Source organism: Martes martes (assembly GCF_963455335.1).
Source record: "Martes martes genome assembly, chromosome: 16".
NCBI lineage: Eukaryota > Metazoa > Chordata > Mammalia > Carnivora > Mustelidae > Martes > Martes martes.
The window spans coordinates 46423120-46441423 of record NC_137904.1 but is presented as its reverse complement, the minus strand read 5'-3'; the positions used below and the strand labels follow the sequence as shown (position 1 = coordinate 46441423).

Here is an 18304-nt window from a genome sequence, read left to right as displayed (position 1 = left end):
TTATCATTCTTTTAAAAAGATTTTATTTATTTGACCGAGTTCACAAGTAGGCAGAGAGGCAGGCAGAGAGAGAGGGGGAAGCAGGCTCCCAGCCAAGCAGAGAGCCCAACGTGGGGCTCGATCCCAGGACCCTGAGATCATGACCTGAGCCGAAGGCAGAAGCTTTAACCCCCCTGAGCCACCCAGGCGCCCCATCTTTACCATTTTTAACAAGTCTCACGAATACTTTTTTATTTCGGGTTTGCAGACATGGGCCCTCCAGGCAGAGGGTGGTAGCTTGAATGACAGTTGGGGATGAGCTGGGACCCACTTTGGAGGGCTTGGTTACCAGAAAGGACATGGAAGCACTATTTTGCTAAGGCTGGGGGAACTGTTAGCCCATTCTAAGCGTGTGGTGTGTGTGTGTGTGTGTGTGTGTGTGTGTGTGTGTGTGTGTATGCTCTTTGAGACTCTTCGCTTCGTCCCAGAAGCTGCTGAATGAGCAAGTGGAAGAGCTCCACTTTCCACCTGTGCCAAGATCCTAACGCTCTCCATGGAACACGCTCTCAATTCTGAGCAAAGACAGGCTGAATTGGGGTGCCTGGGTGGCTCAGTCGGTTAAGTGTCTGCCTTCCGCTCAGGTGCTCAGCGCAGGATGCCAGGGGGTCCTGGGATCAAGCCCCATATCGGGCTCCCTGCTCAGCGGGGAACCTGCTTCTCCCTCTCCCTCTCCCGCTCCCCCTTGTGCTCTCTCTCTCTCTCTCTCAAATAAATAAATAAAATCTTAAAAAAAAAAAGACAGGGTGATTTGGATGTCCCTTATCACAGACAACTGCTTATAAACAGATCGCCCTCCAAATCTGGATACTCCCTTTTACCCTGACCTGTGGGAGCAAAGTCTGTGTAGAAATGTAGCCCATAAGGGGAGCCCTCTGTTCCCATGAACTGCAGACAGGTGGCTTGAGAAGTAAGTAGAGAGATGCCCCTGGAGGCTTCTTAGAGATCAAAGATTCTAGAATCCCAAGGATTCAAAGGACCATAACTTCCTTTCCAAACTTGACCTGTCTTTCAGAGTGTGGTCCTAACGCCATATCTTCCTGTCAGAACCCCAGATCCACCCCAGGCAGAAGATACTGCTCTCCTTTCTGAAGGCGCATGAAAAAAAATGTCCCTTAAAAAAAAAATGCAACTGAACCTTTCCTCAGTGGCACTAACCACTTTCTTCGCTGAAGAACTGTTTTCTTCCCCAATTCAGGAGTTCCTGGAGGGGGAGCGCGAATCAGTTCATGGCTCCTGGTGGGAGGGGCTGGGGTCTTGCTTCATGAAATGTTTAGCAAATGGACATATGAACAGGCAGCTTGGGAGGAAGGAGAACCAGCAAATCATCACGTAGAAAAAACAGCCTTGCTAGAAATTTAGGTACAACTGTTACATTATTAAATGCAATTTAAAGATTTTTAGCCCAAACCCAGCGTTGGCCACGTGGAGGCACGTGCCACTATGGGCTAATTGTGCCCCTCCAAAATTCATATCTTGAATCCTAACGCCTAGTACATCAGAACAGGACCTTATTTGGAAGTAGGGTTGTAGCAGATATAATTAGATAAGACAAGGTCATTGGGGTGGGCCCTCGTTGAATATGACTGAGGTCCTTATAAAAAAAAGGGGGAATGAAGGCATAGACAAGTGAAGATGCCATGTGAAGATGAAGGCAGAGATCAGGGGAAGCTTCTAGAAGTCAAGGAATGCCAAAGATTGCCAGTAAAGCTACCAGCAGCGAGGGCAGAGGCATGAAACACAGAGAGCACAAAGGGCCTACCCTGCCAGCACTTGGATCTCACAGCTCCGCCCTCCAGAACTATGAGATGATGCAATTTTGTCCTTCCAGCCACCCAGTTTGAGGTACTTGGTTTTGTCAGCCCCAGCCGACTTAGGCACACGTCTACCTGTATGTCACTGGTGGGACCAGGGACCTGGCTGAGCTTTCTGGGAGATAACCCTGCAAACCACGGCCAACTGTTCACCCTCCCAAACCCATTGTTCACTTCTGGAAATAACCCTAACTTTTTTTTTTTTTTTTAATTATTTTGTGGAATATTATCCAGCAGTAAAAAGGAACAAATCGTTGATACATGAAATAACCAAGATGAATCTCAAGGGCTTCATGTGGAGCGAAAAAAGCCAGACCTACAGGTTACATACTATTTGATTCCATTTATATGACATTTCTGAAATGACAGATTAGTGGTATCATGGGTTAAGGGAGAAGATGTGGGGGACATGGGAAGAAGGTAGATGTCATTATCAAAAGAAAACAAGAGGAATCTTCATGGTCACAGAGTTGTTCTTTATCTTGGCTGTGATTGGATACTAGAACTTACACATGTGATAAAGTGACATAGACTGAAATACACACACACACACACACACACACACACACGTGTACATGCATATTGGTGGGTTGTTCCAACGTCAATATCCTGGTTATATTGTACTACAGTTTTTTTTTAAAGATTTTATTTTTATTTTTTTGACAGACAGAGATCACAAGTAGGCAGAGAGGCAGGCAGAGAGAGAGAGAGGGAGGAAGCAGTCTCCCCGATGAACAGAGAGCCCGATGCAGGGCTTGATCCCAGGACCCTGGGATCATGACCTGAGCCGAAGGCAGAGGCCTTAACCCACTGAGCCACCCAGGCGCCCCTGTACTACAGTTTTGCAAGATGTTACCGTTGAGAGTAACTGGGCCAAGGGTACATGGAATTTTCCTGTTTTATTCTTTGCAAGTACATGTGAATTTACAATGATCTCAAAAGTTTAACTCAAAAAATTACTTTGTACAAGGAATCCATTCATAGCATCCCTACTGAGGCTAGGGAAGCATTGGAAATAACCTAACGTACCCACAACAGATGTCAGCTAAAACCCCGGGGGTTTAACTCTGAACAATGACAAGCTCTCAAACTGAGTAAATATAAAACTGGATTAGCATGAAGTGAAAAAGCAGATGATATCCTAGCAGGTTCTCTGTGAGCCGTTCTGGGAAGAGCAGGGCTGTACCTTGGCAGAGGATAATTCAAAAGGATGGACACACTTCATAGGTTCAAACCCACTGGATTCTTCTTTCTTTTAACAAAGACTTCAGTTCCAAATAAAACAATGAAATGAAATAAAACCCTTCGCCATCCTCCAGCCGCTGGCTCTTCCTTCTGTCTCCAGCAGGTGACAGCAGCGCTCCGGGGATGGGCCCCACGGGCTCCGGTTCAGGCGGTTGGGTCTGTAGTTCCCACCAGCAGGTGGGGCTTCAGCGTCCAGATCGCGGCCGCTCAAAGTATCCGGCCTCGGAACTGCACTTTCCCAAATCTGAAGCAAGAAGGCAGTTGTCTGGCCATGATCGGGTTAACGGTCCACATTCCAAAGCAAGGGAAAAGGGGGCTGGAGGGTCAGAGACAAGGGGAGGGGGCGCAGAGGGCCAGCTTCTCACAACACCCACGGGCTCTGTTGGGAGAGATAGATCACGTCCAACAATGGGCACAGCTGTTTTCATCTGCCCCGAAGGAAGCTGACTTAGGAAGCAGGTATCAGAGAGGGCCCTTCCTGCAGGGGCTTCTGTCTGGCTTGTAAAACTGTCAGAGCAGCTGCATTTATGTGTGGAGTGATGGATGGTGGAAAGGAGGGACAGACGGCTTCAGATGGACACAGCGGCTTACAAGTCAAGGCAGGTGGCAAAGGCCTCCGCGAGGCTCTGCAGGTGGGGCGTGCTGATTCATTGCCCAGTGGAAATACCAAGGGGACCTGGGCCACAGCCCTCTTCCCTGCCTCCTTCAGGTCCAGGAGCCCGGTGCCCCTCCTCTTTCACCGGCAGTGAAAGCTTCCGATGGCTCTCCTTTCTTTTCCTGCACCTCAGGTGTGAACCTTCCTCCCCCGTACCTCTACCCCTCCCCTCGTTCTGCTCCGGGGCCAAGGTGGTAGTTCCTTTTGGCTTCTTTGTGGCTAGCCGGACCTGGGATGGCTTCGTGGAATGTGTCCCAAAGCATGCACCAGCAAGGTTTTCCATATAAGACTCAAAGCTCTTTTTGAGGACTAGAGACCCTGGTCTTAATGGACTAGAGACCAGGGGAAAAAAGAGGAGATGAAGAATCAGCACTAAAAATGCTGGCCTTGGCTTTTGCTAAGAAAAGGGATTTTGTGCTCTCCATTCCTAACCACAGCCTGGCCAGGGAAATGACTGCCTTTGGTACATGCGTCTGCAAGCAGCAGTGAGCGTCTTGGCCAAGAAGTGCCTGTCACCGTGCGCGGAAGCCCCAAGATCTCCTTCTTGGGTTCCATCACCAGTGCCCGCTGATTTGCTCATCCTGGACTTGTAACCAGAATCCCGCCTCCTCGCACAAGCAGATGCCCTCCCCTCCTCGTGGCTTTCCAGTTTTCTCTCTTGCCTTCCAGAGGGTTGCCAACGAGGGGCTTTCTTGGTCAGGATAATCAATGCTGAGCCTCATGGAATTGGGACCAGTGAGATTTCTTAAAAAGCCTCCTTCTGCCTCTGCCTCGGTCTGTGGGGGCCAAAGATAGAGACCTTGGGCCATTTGTTGTTGGGGTAACAAATGAACTTGGCCTGAGAAAGGGACTTGGCCGGGCTCAGCCCTGTGGAGGGCTCAGAGCCATCGTTTTCTTTGTGATGCTGGTCCACAGTTTGTTTTTGAGAAAGCCCAAGAGGCCCAAGGAGGTAAAGATTATGAGCTGGAGCTCATTTTGATATCTGAAAACCGCAGCTGCCTGCACGTGGGAGGTGCTGGAGGGCAGGCTCGCCTTACACACCCCTCTCTCTAGGTCACCTGGGAGCACCAGAGCAATGTGGGAGTTTGCTGTGCCTGGGAAGTCTTTGGGGAGGGGTTGCTGTGAGCACACCCTGTTCCCTCCCCCTGGGCTGAGAGAAACATGGGACCAGCCCTGCCCCAGCCTGTCCTCATTGGTTGGCATCAGGCAGAGGGGGCTTTAAAAAGGCAAACGTGTCCCAGGCTAGGGACCGGAGCCTGTGCTACTGGAAGGCAGGCTGCCCTCCTCTGGCTGGCACCATGCAGCTCTCTCTCGCTCTGTGTCTCGTCTGCCTGCTGGTGCATGCAGCCTTCCGAGTGGTGGAGGGCCAGGGCTGGCGGGCCTTCAAGAATGATGCCACAGAAATCATCCCCGAGCTTGGCGAGTACCCCGAGCCCCCACCAGAGCTGGAGAACAACAAGACCATGAACCGGGCGGAGAACGGAGGGAGGCCCCCTCACCATCCCTTTGAGACCAAAGGTATGCATGGGGTAGAGGAGAGCATTTTTCACACGAGGGGTGGCTCTCTGGAAGGTTTTGAAGCCTGGGGTAGACCTTCCGCCCGCCCCCGCTGTCAGCACTAATGGAGGGACAGCCTTGCCTGGAGGCAGGGGGAGGGTAGCCACAGGAGCCTGGGGCAGGAAGGATGCTGAGGTGGTGAGAATATAACTCTGGGACCGGCTCAGAGCCTCCGAAAGCAGACAGTTTCCAAGAACCCCCTCCTGAGAAGACAGGAGACGGGTCTGGTCACTGGCATCCCTGGCGGGGAACCAGGCAAGGGAGCCTCCCATCCGTGAGCACCTGCTGGAGGTAGACGCTCTACCCAGGTTGTACTTAAACCCTACCCCGGGGATCTACTGCAGGGGAGCCCTAGGAGGTGAGCCCCCAATTGGAAAGTGAAGAAACAAAAGCTCCAGAAGTGAAGTAACTTGGTAGGGAGTAGAAGAGCTGAGATTTGACCCCAGTCTGATCCCATGCCAAGATAGCCCTGGTGGGAGATTGTGGCTGAGGGTGGGGGGAGTGCTGGGGACAGAGAGCCAGAGCAAGTCCCCACAAAGCAGTGGGAAGAGGACACTCCCGCCGCCCCGAGTCTTCCCAGTGAGCTGGCCCTTGAAGGAACGGGAAGTTGTAGGCAGTCTGACCTGGGTAGCAGCTTGTCCAGGCCCTGGAGGGGAGGTAGCATCCTCTGTGCGGGGAGTGGATGCAGGTAACCCCATCTGTCCCCAGGTTCCCACCCCAGGCCCAGCCTTGCCTTGTTACTAGGGAGGGAGCCTCACCCTTGTGACAAGGCAAGGGCTCTTGTGGAGGGCACATCTGGGCTTCTGGTCAGGTCTGCACGGAGAAGCCTAGGGGGCCGTGTGCACAGCTGGCTGGAGCAGCTGGCAGGAGCAGCTGGGGGTGGGGCCAGAATGACACTTCTGGGGGAGGGCCTCCCTGCCCTCCAGTCATTGTCTGGGTGGGAGAGGAGTCCACTGCCCAGGCCCCCTCATCTCATCTCTCCCTGCCCCATAACCAGCTGGGAATGTGGGCCTCTGCCAAGGGGGCAGCCCCATCGGGGGCCTGGGGCCTCAAGTCTTCAAAAGGGAGGGCAGGAGCATACCACCCCGCCACTCCCCCCACCCCCCCCCACCCAGGCAAGGTCGATTAAGCCTAAGGGACTGCTTCCTGGGCTCTATGGGGCCCAAATACAAAATACCCACCTCCCTGGGCTCCCAGGAGAGGCTGCAGGCCCCCAAGGAAGCTGTAAGCTCAAAACAAATTCACCTTCTGTAGAAGTGCCTGATGTGGGGTACTATTCTTAGAAAGCCCAAAAAGCGTCCTTCCCTTGGCAAACAGGCCACCCCCACACACTCCCCCTGCAGCCTGGGAACAAGGGTGAGGGTGGAAAGCCAGCCCAGAAACCAGAAGGTCAGCCACTGGAGGAAGGCAGACCCACCTCTCCCCTGCTCTGCTGGTTCTCCGGGGCCTGGGGAGTGGAGGCCTGGCCTTCTTGGCTTCTCTCTGCTTTTGGTCCCAGAACTGTTTTTCATCCCCTTGGGTGACAGACAGATGTTCATATGAGGACCAGCTGTTTAAAAAGCTCCCATCTGTCTAAGCCCACAGTAGGAGAGTTGATTAAGGTGTCTTTGGGGGACCAAGCCAGACCTTAGAGCACAATCCTCCCCACCCCCCACCCCCATCCTGGCCCCAACCCAGGAGCAAGGCTGGGCCACCACTGGAGATCCATTAAAATGGCACAAAACAAGAGATGTGCCCAGCAGCATGCCTAGTACACAGCAGGTGCTTAATAAGTGTTTGCAGCAGCTGAACCTATAGGTTTTCAGACAGAGCTCCATCCCCTCTGATAGAGAAGTAACTGTAGTGAGAGGCAGCCCTGTGCCTCGCCCCACCCCAACCTCCCACGTGGGTGCTCAGACACACAGCTTCCACTCTTCTAGAAACCCAGAGGGGCTGGGGCCCCAGGAAAGCTCAGTGAGGACACCCAGCTCTGCCTTTTGGGCAAGAGCCTTTCCCTCTCTAGGCCTCCCGGTCCTCTGTGATGATGAGGGGGCTGGACAAGCAGCCGTTGGCTCTTTTCAAGTCTAATGACTTCTCCCCACCTCCTCTTCCATCTCTCTCCTCCGCAGCAGCTGCCCTGATTTATTCCCTTCAATTAACCCCTACTCCTTTCTCCATCCCCTCACCAACCCTCCCAAGTGGCTGGAAAAAGAATTTAGGAGAAGCCAAGGCCATCATGCAGAGGGTGTGGCTAGCACCTGCTCTGCCTAGACCAGGCACTCTGCGACACGATGTGACTTATACAGGGAGAAAAAGACCCTCTTGGAGAAGAAGAACACATAATAAAAGCCAGTACTTCCAGCTCTTACCGCGTGCTCACCGCGGCCCCTGCGTTATATACGCCATGGATTCACTCCCTAACTCCTCAGGACAAACCCATTTTACAGATAGGAAGCACAGAGAGGTTAAATGACTTGCCCAAGATCACACAGCGTTGGCGCTGGTATTTGAACCCCAACAGACACTTGGCTCCAAAGTTTTAGGGGGAAAGGGTGGGCCAGAGGTCTTTCCACCAGCCCCAGATACCTGGGCGAACGCCCCTGGAAAGTGGCGGGTTTGGAAAAGGCGGGTTGGGCGGGGTGGGTGGCGTGCAGGAGCCCGGCTGGCCTGACGCGCCCTCTCTCCGCAGACGCGTCCGAGTACAGCTGCCGCGAGCTGCATTTCACCCGCTACGTGACGGACGGGCCCTGCCGCAGCGCCAAGCCGGTCACCGAGCTGGTGTGCTCCGGCCAGTGCGGCCCCGCGCGCCTGCAGCCCAACGCCATCGGCCGCGGCAAGTGGTGGCGCCCGAGCGGGCCCGACTTCCGCTGCATCCCCGACCGCTACCGCGCGCAGCGGGTGCAGCTGCTGTGCCCGGGGGGTGCGGCGCCGCGCGCGCGCAAAATGCGCCTGGTGGCCTCCTGCAAATGCAAGCGCCTCACCCGCTTCCACAACCAGTCCGAGCTCAAGGACTTCGGGCCCGAGGCCGCGCGGCCGCAGAAGGGCCGAAAGCCGCGGCCCCGCGCCCGGGGCGCCAAAGCCAACCAGGCGGAGCTGGAGAACGCCTATTAGAGGCCGCCCGCCGCGCCGCGTTCCCCGACCCGCGCCCTAAGCCGTGCGCCGGGGTTTTTGCCCTCTGCGCGCGGTCTGACTGTTTGTATCTCCTTGTAAATGTCTGCAGCCCGGGGCAGGGGGCGGAGACCTTCCGGGCTCCGGCAGGAGGGAGCCAGGCCCTGCGGATCTCGGGGAGGGGGGCCAGCAGAGCCTCCCCAACCCCACTCCCCTGCGTCCCAGAGGTTCCCGCAGGGCAGGGGACGGCGCTGAGAGTCACACACACTGAGCCACGCAGCCCCGACTACCGGGGCCGCCCACCTTTGCTGGTCCCACTTCAGAGGACGGCAGAAAAGCAAGCATTTCGCCGCCCAGGGTTTCTAAGGGAGCGGTGGGGAATGAGAGTCCGGGGACTGGTTAAGAAAGTTCGCTAAGATTCCTCCTCCACTCCTCTGCCCCCTCCTAAAGCCTTTAGTGCCTTGTTGTGCCAAGAACCCAGGACTGGGGTCCGTAGATAGGATTTCCAGTCTGGACTCCGCCACTAACTTGCTGGATGACCTTGGACCACACTCCTCCCTTTCTGTCCAGAGTCTGTCCTCAATTTTCTCTTTGGAAAATGAAGGTGGGCCTGGGATTTGTATCTCGAGGAATCTACTGTCACATGATTCCAAGGCCTTGGGTGCCGTTTGAATGGGCAAAGGAGGGAGAGAGGGGTTGGATTGGATTACTGCCATGGTCATGGTCACGGCCAGAATTCAGAGCTGTAATCCTCTGATCTGACAGCCAAACAAGAGTGGGGGGGTGGGGAGTCTTTTTTAGGGCTGACAAGCTCCTGGAAGAAGCTCGTTCTTTCCAGCCTGGGCTCCCCAGATGTTTGCCTACCTCCACCACTCCACCCCAGAGGATGCAGAAAAGATATCAGCAATGGGGGAGAGAAGGAGAAGGTCCCAAGGCTGGGGAGGGCTGGGGGAGCACGGTCAGGAATCCATCCCCTATTCCGAAAGAACAGCATCCCCCACCATGGCCATGTTTTAAAGTCACCTGCTGCAGAGAAGCTTGAAGTCCCAGGACACTGGGCTTGCCAGGCCCAAGGAACAGCCAGCCCCCCATTCAAAGATCAGCAGATCCCTTTGGAGGTGTCTCCTCCCGCCTAGCACTCACAGACATGATTCTGTCTAGCAACTAGCTTCTTACTACTGTTACCGGTGGTGGCGCATCTTACATTAAAATAATATTACTTGGGGAAAAATTACAAGTGCTGTACATATGCTGAAAAAAGCCGCAAAGCCCGTTAGCTGTCATCCAAAAATCTTTCTGAAAGTCATTTCCAGACACCTCTTACTTTCTGTGTAGTTTTTCATTGTTTAAAAAAATTTTTTTTTTTTTTTAAAAACAGAAGCACAGACCATGTGAGAGCCTGCTGGGCTGGTCGTTTTTTGCAATCCTTTCATGTGGGATTTGTCCACAAGAATGAGAGTCGTGGTTCTTAAAAAGAGTTAAGTTACGTATTTATTTTCGCACTTAAGTTATTTATGCAAAAGTTTTTCTTGTAGAGAAATGACCATGTTAATATTGCTTTATGAAATACCAGTCCGTTCTTTCCGAATCCAGAGGCATTGTTAATAAAGACAATGAATCATTTCAGAGAGGATGTGGTCTCATTTTGTCAGCCACACACAGTCATTTCGTCAAAGTTAACATCCTTCTCCTGGTCACTAGGACTTCAACCTTGGAGGCACCTTTGACCGTGCCACGGGGGCCCTTGTGGCAATTATGTCCTCCCTTTGAAAAGTCATGTCCGTCCCTTCCTTTCCAAACCTAGACCTCATTCCTTCACCGCAACCATTGTCATAACTTCAGCTTGGTCTCCCTCAAGCAGCCTGCCCTCCACACTGTCTTCCAGAAACACTGCTCTCACTGCACCACACCCCTACTCACAATCCTTCCGTAGCTCCTCCTTGCCCAGGATTGAGTTCTGGCTTCTCAGCCTGACTCGAGAGGCCTTTCCCTGTCTGAGTCCCCTCCCCCACCCTCACCCCGCTCTACCAAACTTCCTTCCGACTCCCAAGTGGCCACACTCCGCTGCTACACTTGTCTCTGCCTTAGTTTACCCCCACGTCTAAAGACCACCCCAACGACTCCTTCTCGTTTTAGTTTTAGGGTTCATATTCCTTGCCACCTTTGAACCTGAACCTTCCAGGGATGTTGCAAACCCGACTGAGCTCTCCTCAGATGCCCCAGGCCCTTTGTCCCTGCCATGACTTCGGTTTCTGATTCTATGTCTTCCATTTGATAGTGGTTCACGGATCATGTGTCTCACCTAGCCAAGCTCTGCTTAGTGCTGAGAGTGACACAAGCCACATACAAGTCAGTTCCAGCTCCCTGGGGGGCACCGTCAAGTGTTTTCCCAAGCATGAATTGTATGCCTCCCTGGCGAAAATGGAAGGTCATGAGCAGGGACAGTGGCTTGTCCTTCCCTTGTCCTTGTGTCACCAAGGTGTCTCACAGCGCTGGACACTGCCTGACACACAAGAGCTACTCTTCAGTCACCACGGGGAGAGATGAGTCAAAGCTTTGAATCCAGTCCAGCCCCTCTTGGGGTAGCCCCACCCCAAAGCACCCCCCAGCCCCAACAACTTTTCACTTTAACTCCCAGTGATCCCTCCTCAATTCCTAATCATCCCCAGCAAGTTTCTGATAGTTGGCAGCGGGTGTCTTGTCTCTAGAACCCGAGGAGGCCCCAGCGAGAGCCTGCAGGGAACCCACGCACCGAGAGGAGTGTCTCAGATCTGGGAGTGAGAACAGGTAGGAAATGGATACATGGTCCAGCCCCCAGACGCCCTGTGGTCCAGTGGATGGGGAAACAGGCTCTGGAGCCAGGCTTGTGTTTGGATCTAAGGCAACTGGGGCACCAAGGGGTTAAGCATTCGCCCACAGCCTGATGTGGGCTCCATTCCTACTCAGACGCTCACTCAAGCCGCCCCAACCTGGTGGGCACATGGGCAAGTCATCAGGCCTCATTGTACAGAGTGTTATGGGATCAAGCATAGGAGTAATTCACTTTGTGGTAGGAATGAGGGAAGGTTTCACAGAGGTGGGTGCTGCTTAGAGTTTCGGCCTGTGGAGAAGGTGGCACAGGGTTCTGAGTGGGGAGCATGGCCCGAGCAAAGGCACTGAGGCTGAAGGTGCACGGCTGCGCTCGTGGGGGCATGAGACTTGATCCGCCACATTCCTCAACATGTACGGAGTCCTCACCATGGGCCAGGCAGCATGGGGGGAAAATGGGAATCCCAAGCAATGCCCAATCCCAGGTACACCTAGGGTCTGCTTTCTGGGACCCCGAGACCCAGGAGGGATCAGCCCAGCCTATAATCCCATTACCACGAGGGGAAAAAAACCCAAAGCCTAAATTGTAGGTCGGGCTAGGGGTTATTTATGGAAAGTTATATTCTACCTACATGGGGTCTATGAGCCTGGCGCCGATCAGAAACGGAACAGACAACAGGCTCAGCTGGGAGGGGTGGCGTTCTGCTGTGGGGAGCTCATGTTCTCGTGGCTCAGCCAGACGTGGGGTTTGTATTAATAGTCTTGAGAGTCAGACAGACGGAGGGGCAGAGGGAAACAGGTCTCTGTCTCTCTTACACACACACACACACACACACACACATACACACACACTGCATCAGGCTCTCCCTATATACCAAGTACCAATCAGGCCACCTTTGCATAAGGAGGTAGAGCAAAAGAAATTCAAAGAAACCACAGGGACCCAAACGTCCATGCCTGTCCTAAAGCAGGCAGGACTTGGGCCACCAGGGAGTGGGGGGAGCTCACACACCAAGCTCAGAGTCAATGCCACTAGAAACCAGTGCCACGCGCCCACCTCCCACCTGTTCCCTGGCACCGGCCTGCCCTCGTTCCTGATCATTGGTTCTAGCTCTGGGACCTGCGTAAACTTTCCTGTTTCCCCCTCTCCTCCACCTCCACGTTCCTGGAGTGCATAGTCTGTCTTCTCCCTTGTTCCAGGGCAGGTGAAAACTCAGGCTTCTGGAAGCTCTGACCGGGGGGTTGAAGTTCCTTTCATCGTTAGAGTGGCAGGAGGCAGGGAGATTGTCACTCTTTTTTTTTTTTTTAAGATTTTATTTATTTATTTGACAGACAGAGATCACAAGTAGGCAGAGAGGCAGGCAGAGAGAGAGGGGGAAGCAGGCTCCCTGCTGAGCAGAGAGCCGGACTTGGGGCTCGATCCTAGGACTCTGGGATCATGACCTGAGCTGAAGGCAGAGGCTTAACCCACTGAGCCACCCAGATGCCCCGAGATTGTCACTCTTAATTCACGCAACCAGGCGCCCGACTTGTCCATACACGGACACCTATTGGCCCATTAAAGTTATTAATAGCTCCTACTTTTACTCTCAAAATTACCCTGTTCCATCAGTCAATTACATGACTGTTACAGCTGCAGGTGTAAGAGATACAGCTCTCTGTGGAAAAGCTGGGACTCAGGTGCTGGCCCTTTTGGGATGTGCCCCCGCATGCCTCCTCGAGGGCTATTGTTCATCCTCCAGGTCTCAGCCAAGTGTCACTTCCCCTGACCAGCCAAACCATGCTTTATCTTTCCTGAGCAAGGCTCCATTCCTCCAGAGAGCTCACCTTCATAGGGACACAAGGATAGACTCATTCTTGTAAGTGTTCGATGAATCTCTCCCCTCACCCCGACTCTGAGACCCGGAAAAGCAGGGACTCTGGGTCTGTGGCCGCTCACCAGGGCACCCCCAGTACCCAGCATACAGTACTTGTCTAAGGCGCATTGTGGTTGCATCGGTGTTCAATGTATTCTGGATTTTTTCTGCCCTGGGATTAGGTGGATGGAATGGACTGGGACGCGTGGACGGCGGTGGGAAGAGGGAGGGGAATATCCGGCTTCTAGCAAAAGCAGTGGTTCGCCTGGGTCCTTGTAGGTTGGGTCTCTGAGGGTAAGACACAGCTCCTCCCCTCCAGCAGTTTGTAATCTTGCTGGGGAGTCAGGTGGAAAATACCGCTGTGGAGCATGTGGTCATTGGGCACCAGAGCGGTAGAGACCTGAGGGAGGGCGGGGCTTCTGGGGAGCCAGGTAGTGGTGGGGCTGGGGTCCAGCTGAGCTGAGCTTCGCAGGCTGCCGGGGTGAGGAGAGGCAGGAAAAGAAGCAAGGCGGGTGCACACCCGGTGGGCTGGGGCGAGGCTGGCCTGGGACCCGCACATAGCTGGCTCTCTCGCTCCAAGTTTATTGCACAAAGAAGCAGAAGCCTGGAAGGAGAGAGAGGCGGGGGCTGGGGTGGGGTCAGATACTGTCAATCAGGACAGGAGGGAGGAGGATTTGGGTAGCTCGAGAAGGGGGCTGAATCCCTACTAGGGCAGTGCTGACTCCTATGGAAAAAGCAAGAAGCTGGGTCCTGGGTGCTAAAGGATGACCCGAATGACCTTCTACCCTGTGACCTGGCAGCCCTGCCTTTGGTACAATCTCCCTTCCCCCTCCCCCCACTCTCCAATTTCCCTACAATCAACTGAGGTGCCTGAGCCTGGTGGTGGCAGCTGCAGGTGGGAGAGAGATACTCAAAAGAGAGGGTGGACCACAGACAGGAGGAGAGGAGCCACCGGATCTCACCAGCCCTACAGCTTCCTGAGGGCTGACGGGCTTCAGATGGAGGCAGGAGAGATGGGGCCAGGAGAGGAAGTTGGGGAAAGGAGAAGGTAGGCATGGAGAGGAAAAGAGGGGTGCTCATTCATCCGTCCATCTGCATGGACAGAATGCCCGCTGTGCGCCAGGCACCGCCCTAGGCTCTGGGCATATGGCTGTGATGAATGGGATTCATGAAGTCGTGGTCTAGGACCGGCAGGGAGACATATGCTGAATAACAAAGAAAGGCATAGCGTAATCCCAAGAGTGAAAAGTTCTGGAAAAAAAAAATACAGCTGGGAAGCAGAGAGAGAGCCCTGGAGGTGGCCAGGCCAGGCCTCCCTGAGGAGGTAGGACTTGAGCTGAGACCGAAATTCAGGGAGAGAGTGAGCCACAGAGGGACCTGGGGATGCATGGGCTAGAAAGCAGACAGAGAATGCAAAGGCTCTGACAGTATGTAGGGGGTGAAGAAGGGACACCGCTAATTGCCTTGGGTGCCTTTCAGGCGTCTCCAGGCTAAGGCTATTAACCCCTGATCTGGAAACCAGCATGATAGTTATAATTATAGTGGGGAGGGATGTGCGCTCACGTGTGTGTGTGTGTGTGTGTGTGTGTGTGTGTGTGTACAAGAGAGTGAGTCCCTCTTTGTATGTTCTCCTGGCTCTGTATATTAAAGATGAAGGGATGGTTCCCAGAGAAGAGTGATTTGCATATTGTTCATTATGTAGCTATGGATGCCTTTGTTCTTCAAAATCACGATAGGGGCACCTGGGTGACTCAGCAAGTTAAGCTTCTGCCTTCTGCTCAGGTCATGATCTCAGGGTCCTGGGATGGAGCAGGGAGCCTGCTTCCCCTTCTCTCTCTCTCTGCCTGCCTCTCTGCCTACTTGTGATTTCTGTCAAATAAATTAATTTAAAAAAAAAAGCATGATAGATTCGTTTGAGTGAGGCTGTGGGCATCCGGCAGATGTATTCCTTCTAGGATGCTCCTAAGTCATGAAATTCATACGTAATTGCAGAAAAGTCACTGTTTTCCTTTACTGGATGCCCACAAAATCCAGGCTGGGGAGGAAGCAAGGATTAGCTTGGCCCAGGAAAGCAGGAACATAAATGTATCGATTCTTCTTTCCTGGCACAGCTCTAGCCCAGACACATAAATGTATGTGGATGCATAGACGTGTTTGTTGTATTCCCACTAGGTCAGGGGATGGAGATCTGAATGGTAAGTAGTTGCCTAAAAATGAATTCCTTCTGGAAAGATTCATTCTTACTTCTCTGAACTGTATAAGAACATTCCCATCAGGGAGCATGCTCAAGTCCCAGAATGCACTGCAAACCCCTTTCTAGAAAGTTTGCTTTCACCCTGCTCCTCGGTTTTGCACATGCAGTCACACGTGTATACATGCACACACACACGCACGTACACACACACTATCTCTACTCTGAGCATACGATGTCAAACGTTCCCAGGTATTCTAAGCGCCTCCTGTTTCTGCCCCCTTGGTTAGCAGGTGTCCAAGAACAGTACTGGCATCCGGGGACTGTGAACCGTGCTTCACATCAGATCAGAATGGTGGCCAGGTCTGGACAAGACCGAGCCCCACGTCTTCCAGAGGCACCAGACAAGAGGCCAGAACTGCACATCGACTCTGCCCAGAGGCTAAAAGTGGCCAAGGGTGGGGGTGGAAATGTTTCCTTGTGCATTGTTCTTGGGGGGTCCTGGGATCTGACCCCCAGCTCTCTTCCAATCAGGAGAGCTGGCTGGAGGCCACAAGACTGGCTTAGGTCCCTTCTCAGTCTCTCCCATATCCTCGATAGCACCTCCAGGTGGTCTTTGGTTTTTTAAAAAACAAAGTTCAAGTTTTTTAAAATGCAGGGAATTTACTGTTTTAGCATTTTTGCTCCATTATTTCTTTTCTCATAAAAACAAATAGAACATTCTAGATAAATTTCTCTTTGTATTTCTCCCCTTCCTCATGCCTTTCCCTCACTCTTCAGAAGCAACAATCCATGTTTCTATGCTTTTCTATATATATATTATTTATTACGATATATAGATGTGTGGTTTTAAATTTTATACACATTTTACCATACCATACATATTCTAAAATTCATCTTTTTTTCTACTCAAAGTCATGCTTTAAAAAAATACATATTTTATTTTTACTTATTTGAGAGAGAGCAAGAGGGAGAGATATCACAGAGGGAGAGGGATAAGCAGACTCCCCGATGAACAGGGAGCCAGATGCTGGGCTTGATCCCAGGACCCTGGGATCATGACCTGTGCTAAAGGTAGATGCTTAACAGACTGAGCCCCCAGGCATCCCTCAAAATCATGTTTTTAAGATCTGGCCATGCTGGATCATTTTAACTACTGAGCCCTATTACATTGTATGATTACACCATGATTTGTTTATCCATTTTTCTACTGCTGGATGTTTATTTTGTTTTCTGCTTTTTCACTGTCACCAACAATGCTGTAAAGAAGTTGCGTGCATTAGTTCCCTAATATGATGTATGGTAGAGTTTTTTCAGAACAGAAAGGAGTGAGTGTTCTAATACAAAAATCTAATCATATCACTTCCCTGCTCAAGATTCCTCTTTGGCTCCCTATTACCTAAAGGATAAACTCTGAACACCGTAGCTCACAGAGGTGTGATCTAGTTCCTGCCTACCTGTCCAGTCACACCGTCGACCACTGGCCTCTCTAGCACTTTCTTTCCTGCAATAGTATATTTCTTTCAATTTCCAAAGAGTCCAAAGACTCCAAAGAGTCCAGGTAGTTTTGAAGCCTCTGTGCTTTTGCACCTGCTGTTCATTCTACCAAGGCACCCTCCTTCCACTTCTCTGGCCTGGAAAGTCCTCTTCATTTCCAAGTCAAGTCAAATGCTGCCGTGCCAAGGGAATACTGCCTCATAGCAGCCGCCTCACAGGCTGAATTTGGCTGCCTTCCCTCTAGATTGAGTCTCTTGAGGGCAGGGCCCCAGCTTTTGCACATCTGTAGCCCCAGTGCCTTTGCACAAGCCATGCCAGTCAGTTCTCAGTAAATATCTGCTGAATTAACAGGCATTTGGTCGGTGAAGCATGCTTTGAGCAGCAGGAAGGCAAAGTCCAGCTTCCTTGGAGCTCGGCAGCAAGTGAGAGCTCTGGAACAACTTTGCCAAAAGCTTTCCTTCCATCTGAGTCCCTCTGAGCTTTGTCTCATTGTTGAGGGGAACAGGGCCCCTCCCAAGAAACCAAGTCCCGGGCTGTTTACCTAGATTGTTACCAAATGCCCAAATTACAGATATCTCTATCTCTTGGCCAACAATTTGGTGTTGCGGTGTTAAGTTATTTCTATGTTTGAAGAAAACAGCTCAGCTCTGACTAAAGAAATAAATGATATCATTTTTCATTCAGGCAACCAGATTCCTTGGTACGAAAGACTCCCTGGGGAGGAGCGCCGGGACAGCGTGGCTCCTCTGAGGCTATTTACATCTGTCAGCTTCTCTAATCTCTGGCCTTCCTTCCTCTGCCTGTTTCCTTCCCTTTACACAGGGGCCCGTGTTGAGCCCCGGACTTGCAAGGAGGGCGGTGAGCCACTGTCCTCACGTATGTGCTGGGGGTGGGTGGGGGTGAGGTTTTGGCCAGTGGCATTTGGGTTTTTTCTTTTTTCTTAGAAACCAGCCTCAATTTAAGATAATGACTCTCCCTTATTTGTAGGGACTTGTTTTTCCCTGGTCAGCTTGGTGAAGAGAAGTTGAATTTAAAAGGGGGAACTTTTCTAAAACTGTTGCTAGACGGTGTGCAGGGCACCGAGGGGCGTCTTATGGGTCACCTGTTTTAGGAGTCCGAGTGCCCCCTCTTCTCAGTGGACTCCAGAGCTTGCTATGACGGCGGGAGGGAATCAGGAACAATGTCCTTGAAACCTGGGGTGACAAGGACCCCGACTTGTCACCCGACTTGGTCCCGACTTCGCTAAAACATCCAAGCCCTGCACAGGGAGCCCCCACCCCCTCTCCAGCCGGTCTCCCACTGTCGGAGTCCCCAGCCCCCACCCAGCCCCGGCCCCCCTCCACCCACACTGCCTCTCTTGCCATTCCTCGAAAGCACCACCCATAGGGCGAGACTCTTCCCACCACCTGGGACGCTCTGCCTGAATTCTCTGCCTTTCAGCCTCGGCTCAGAAGTCGCCCCCTCAGAGGTCTGACCTCTCCCCCTCTGAAACAGGGCCCGCTATTCTCTTTCCCAATGCTTCTTGTGATTTGTCGCTTTGTATTAGTGTCACATCGTG

At 52.5% G+C, this 18304-nt stretch overlaps 1 protein-coding gene across 1 annotated transcript; it reads left to right on the top strand.

The window, feature by feature from the left end:
- Positions 1-4911: 4911 nt before the first annotated feature.
- On the top strand, positions 4912-8397 carry SOST (sclerostin; the record flags this gene model as incomplete). Its single annotated transcript, XM_080826797.1, has 2 exons — positions 4912-5268; positions 7976-8397. Exons 1-2 carry the CDS (start codon positions 5049-5051, stop codon positions 8395-8397), a joined length of 642 nt encoding a protein of 213 aa, XP_080682923.1. The 5' UTR covers positions 4912-5048.
- Between the last annotated feature and the right edge of the window lie 9907 nt (positions 8398-18304).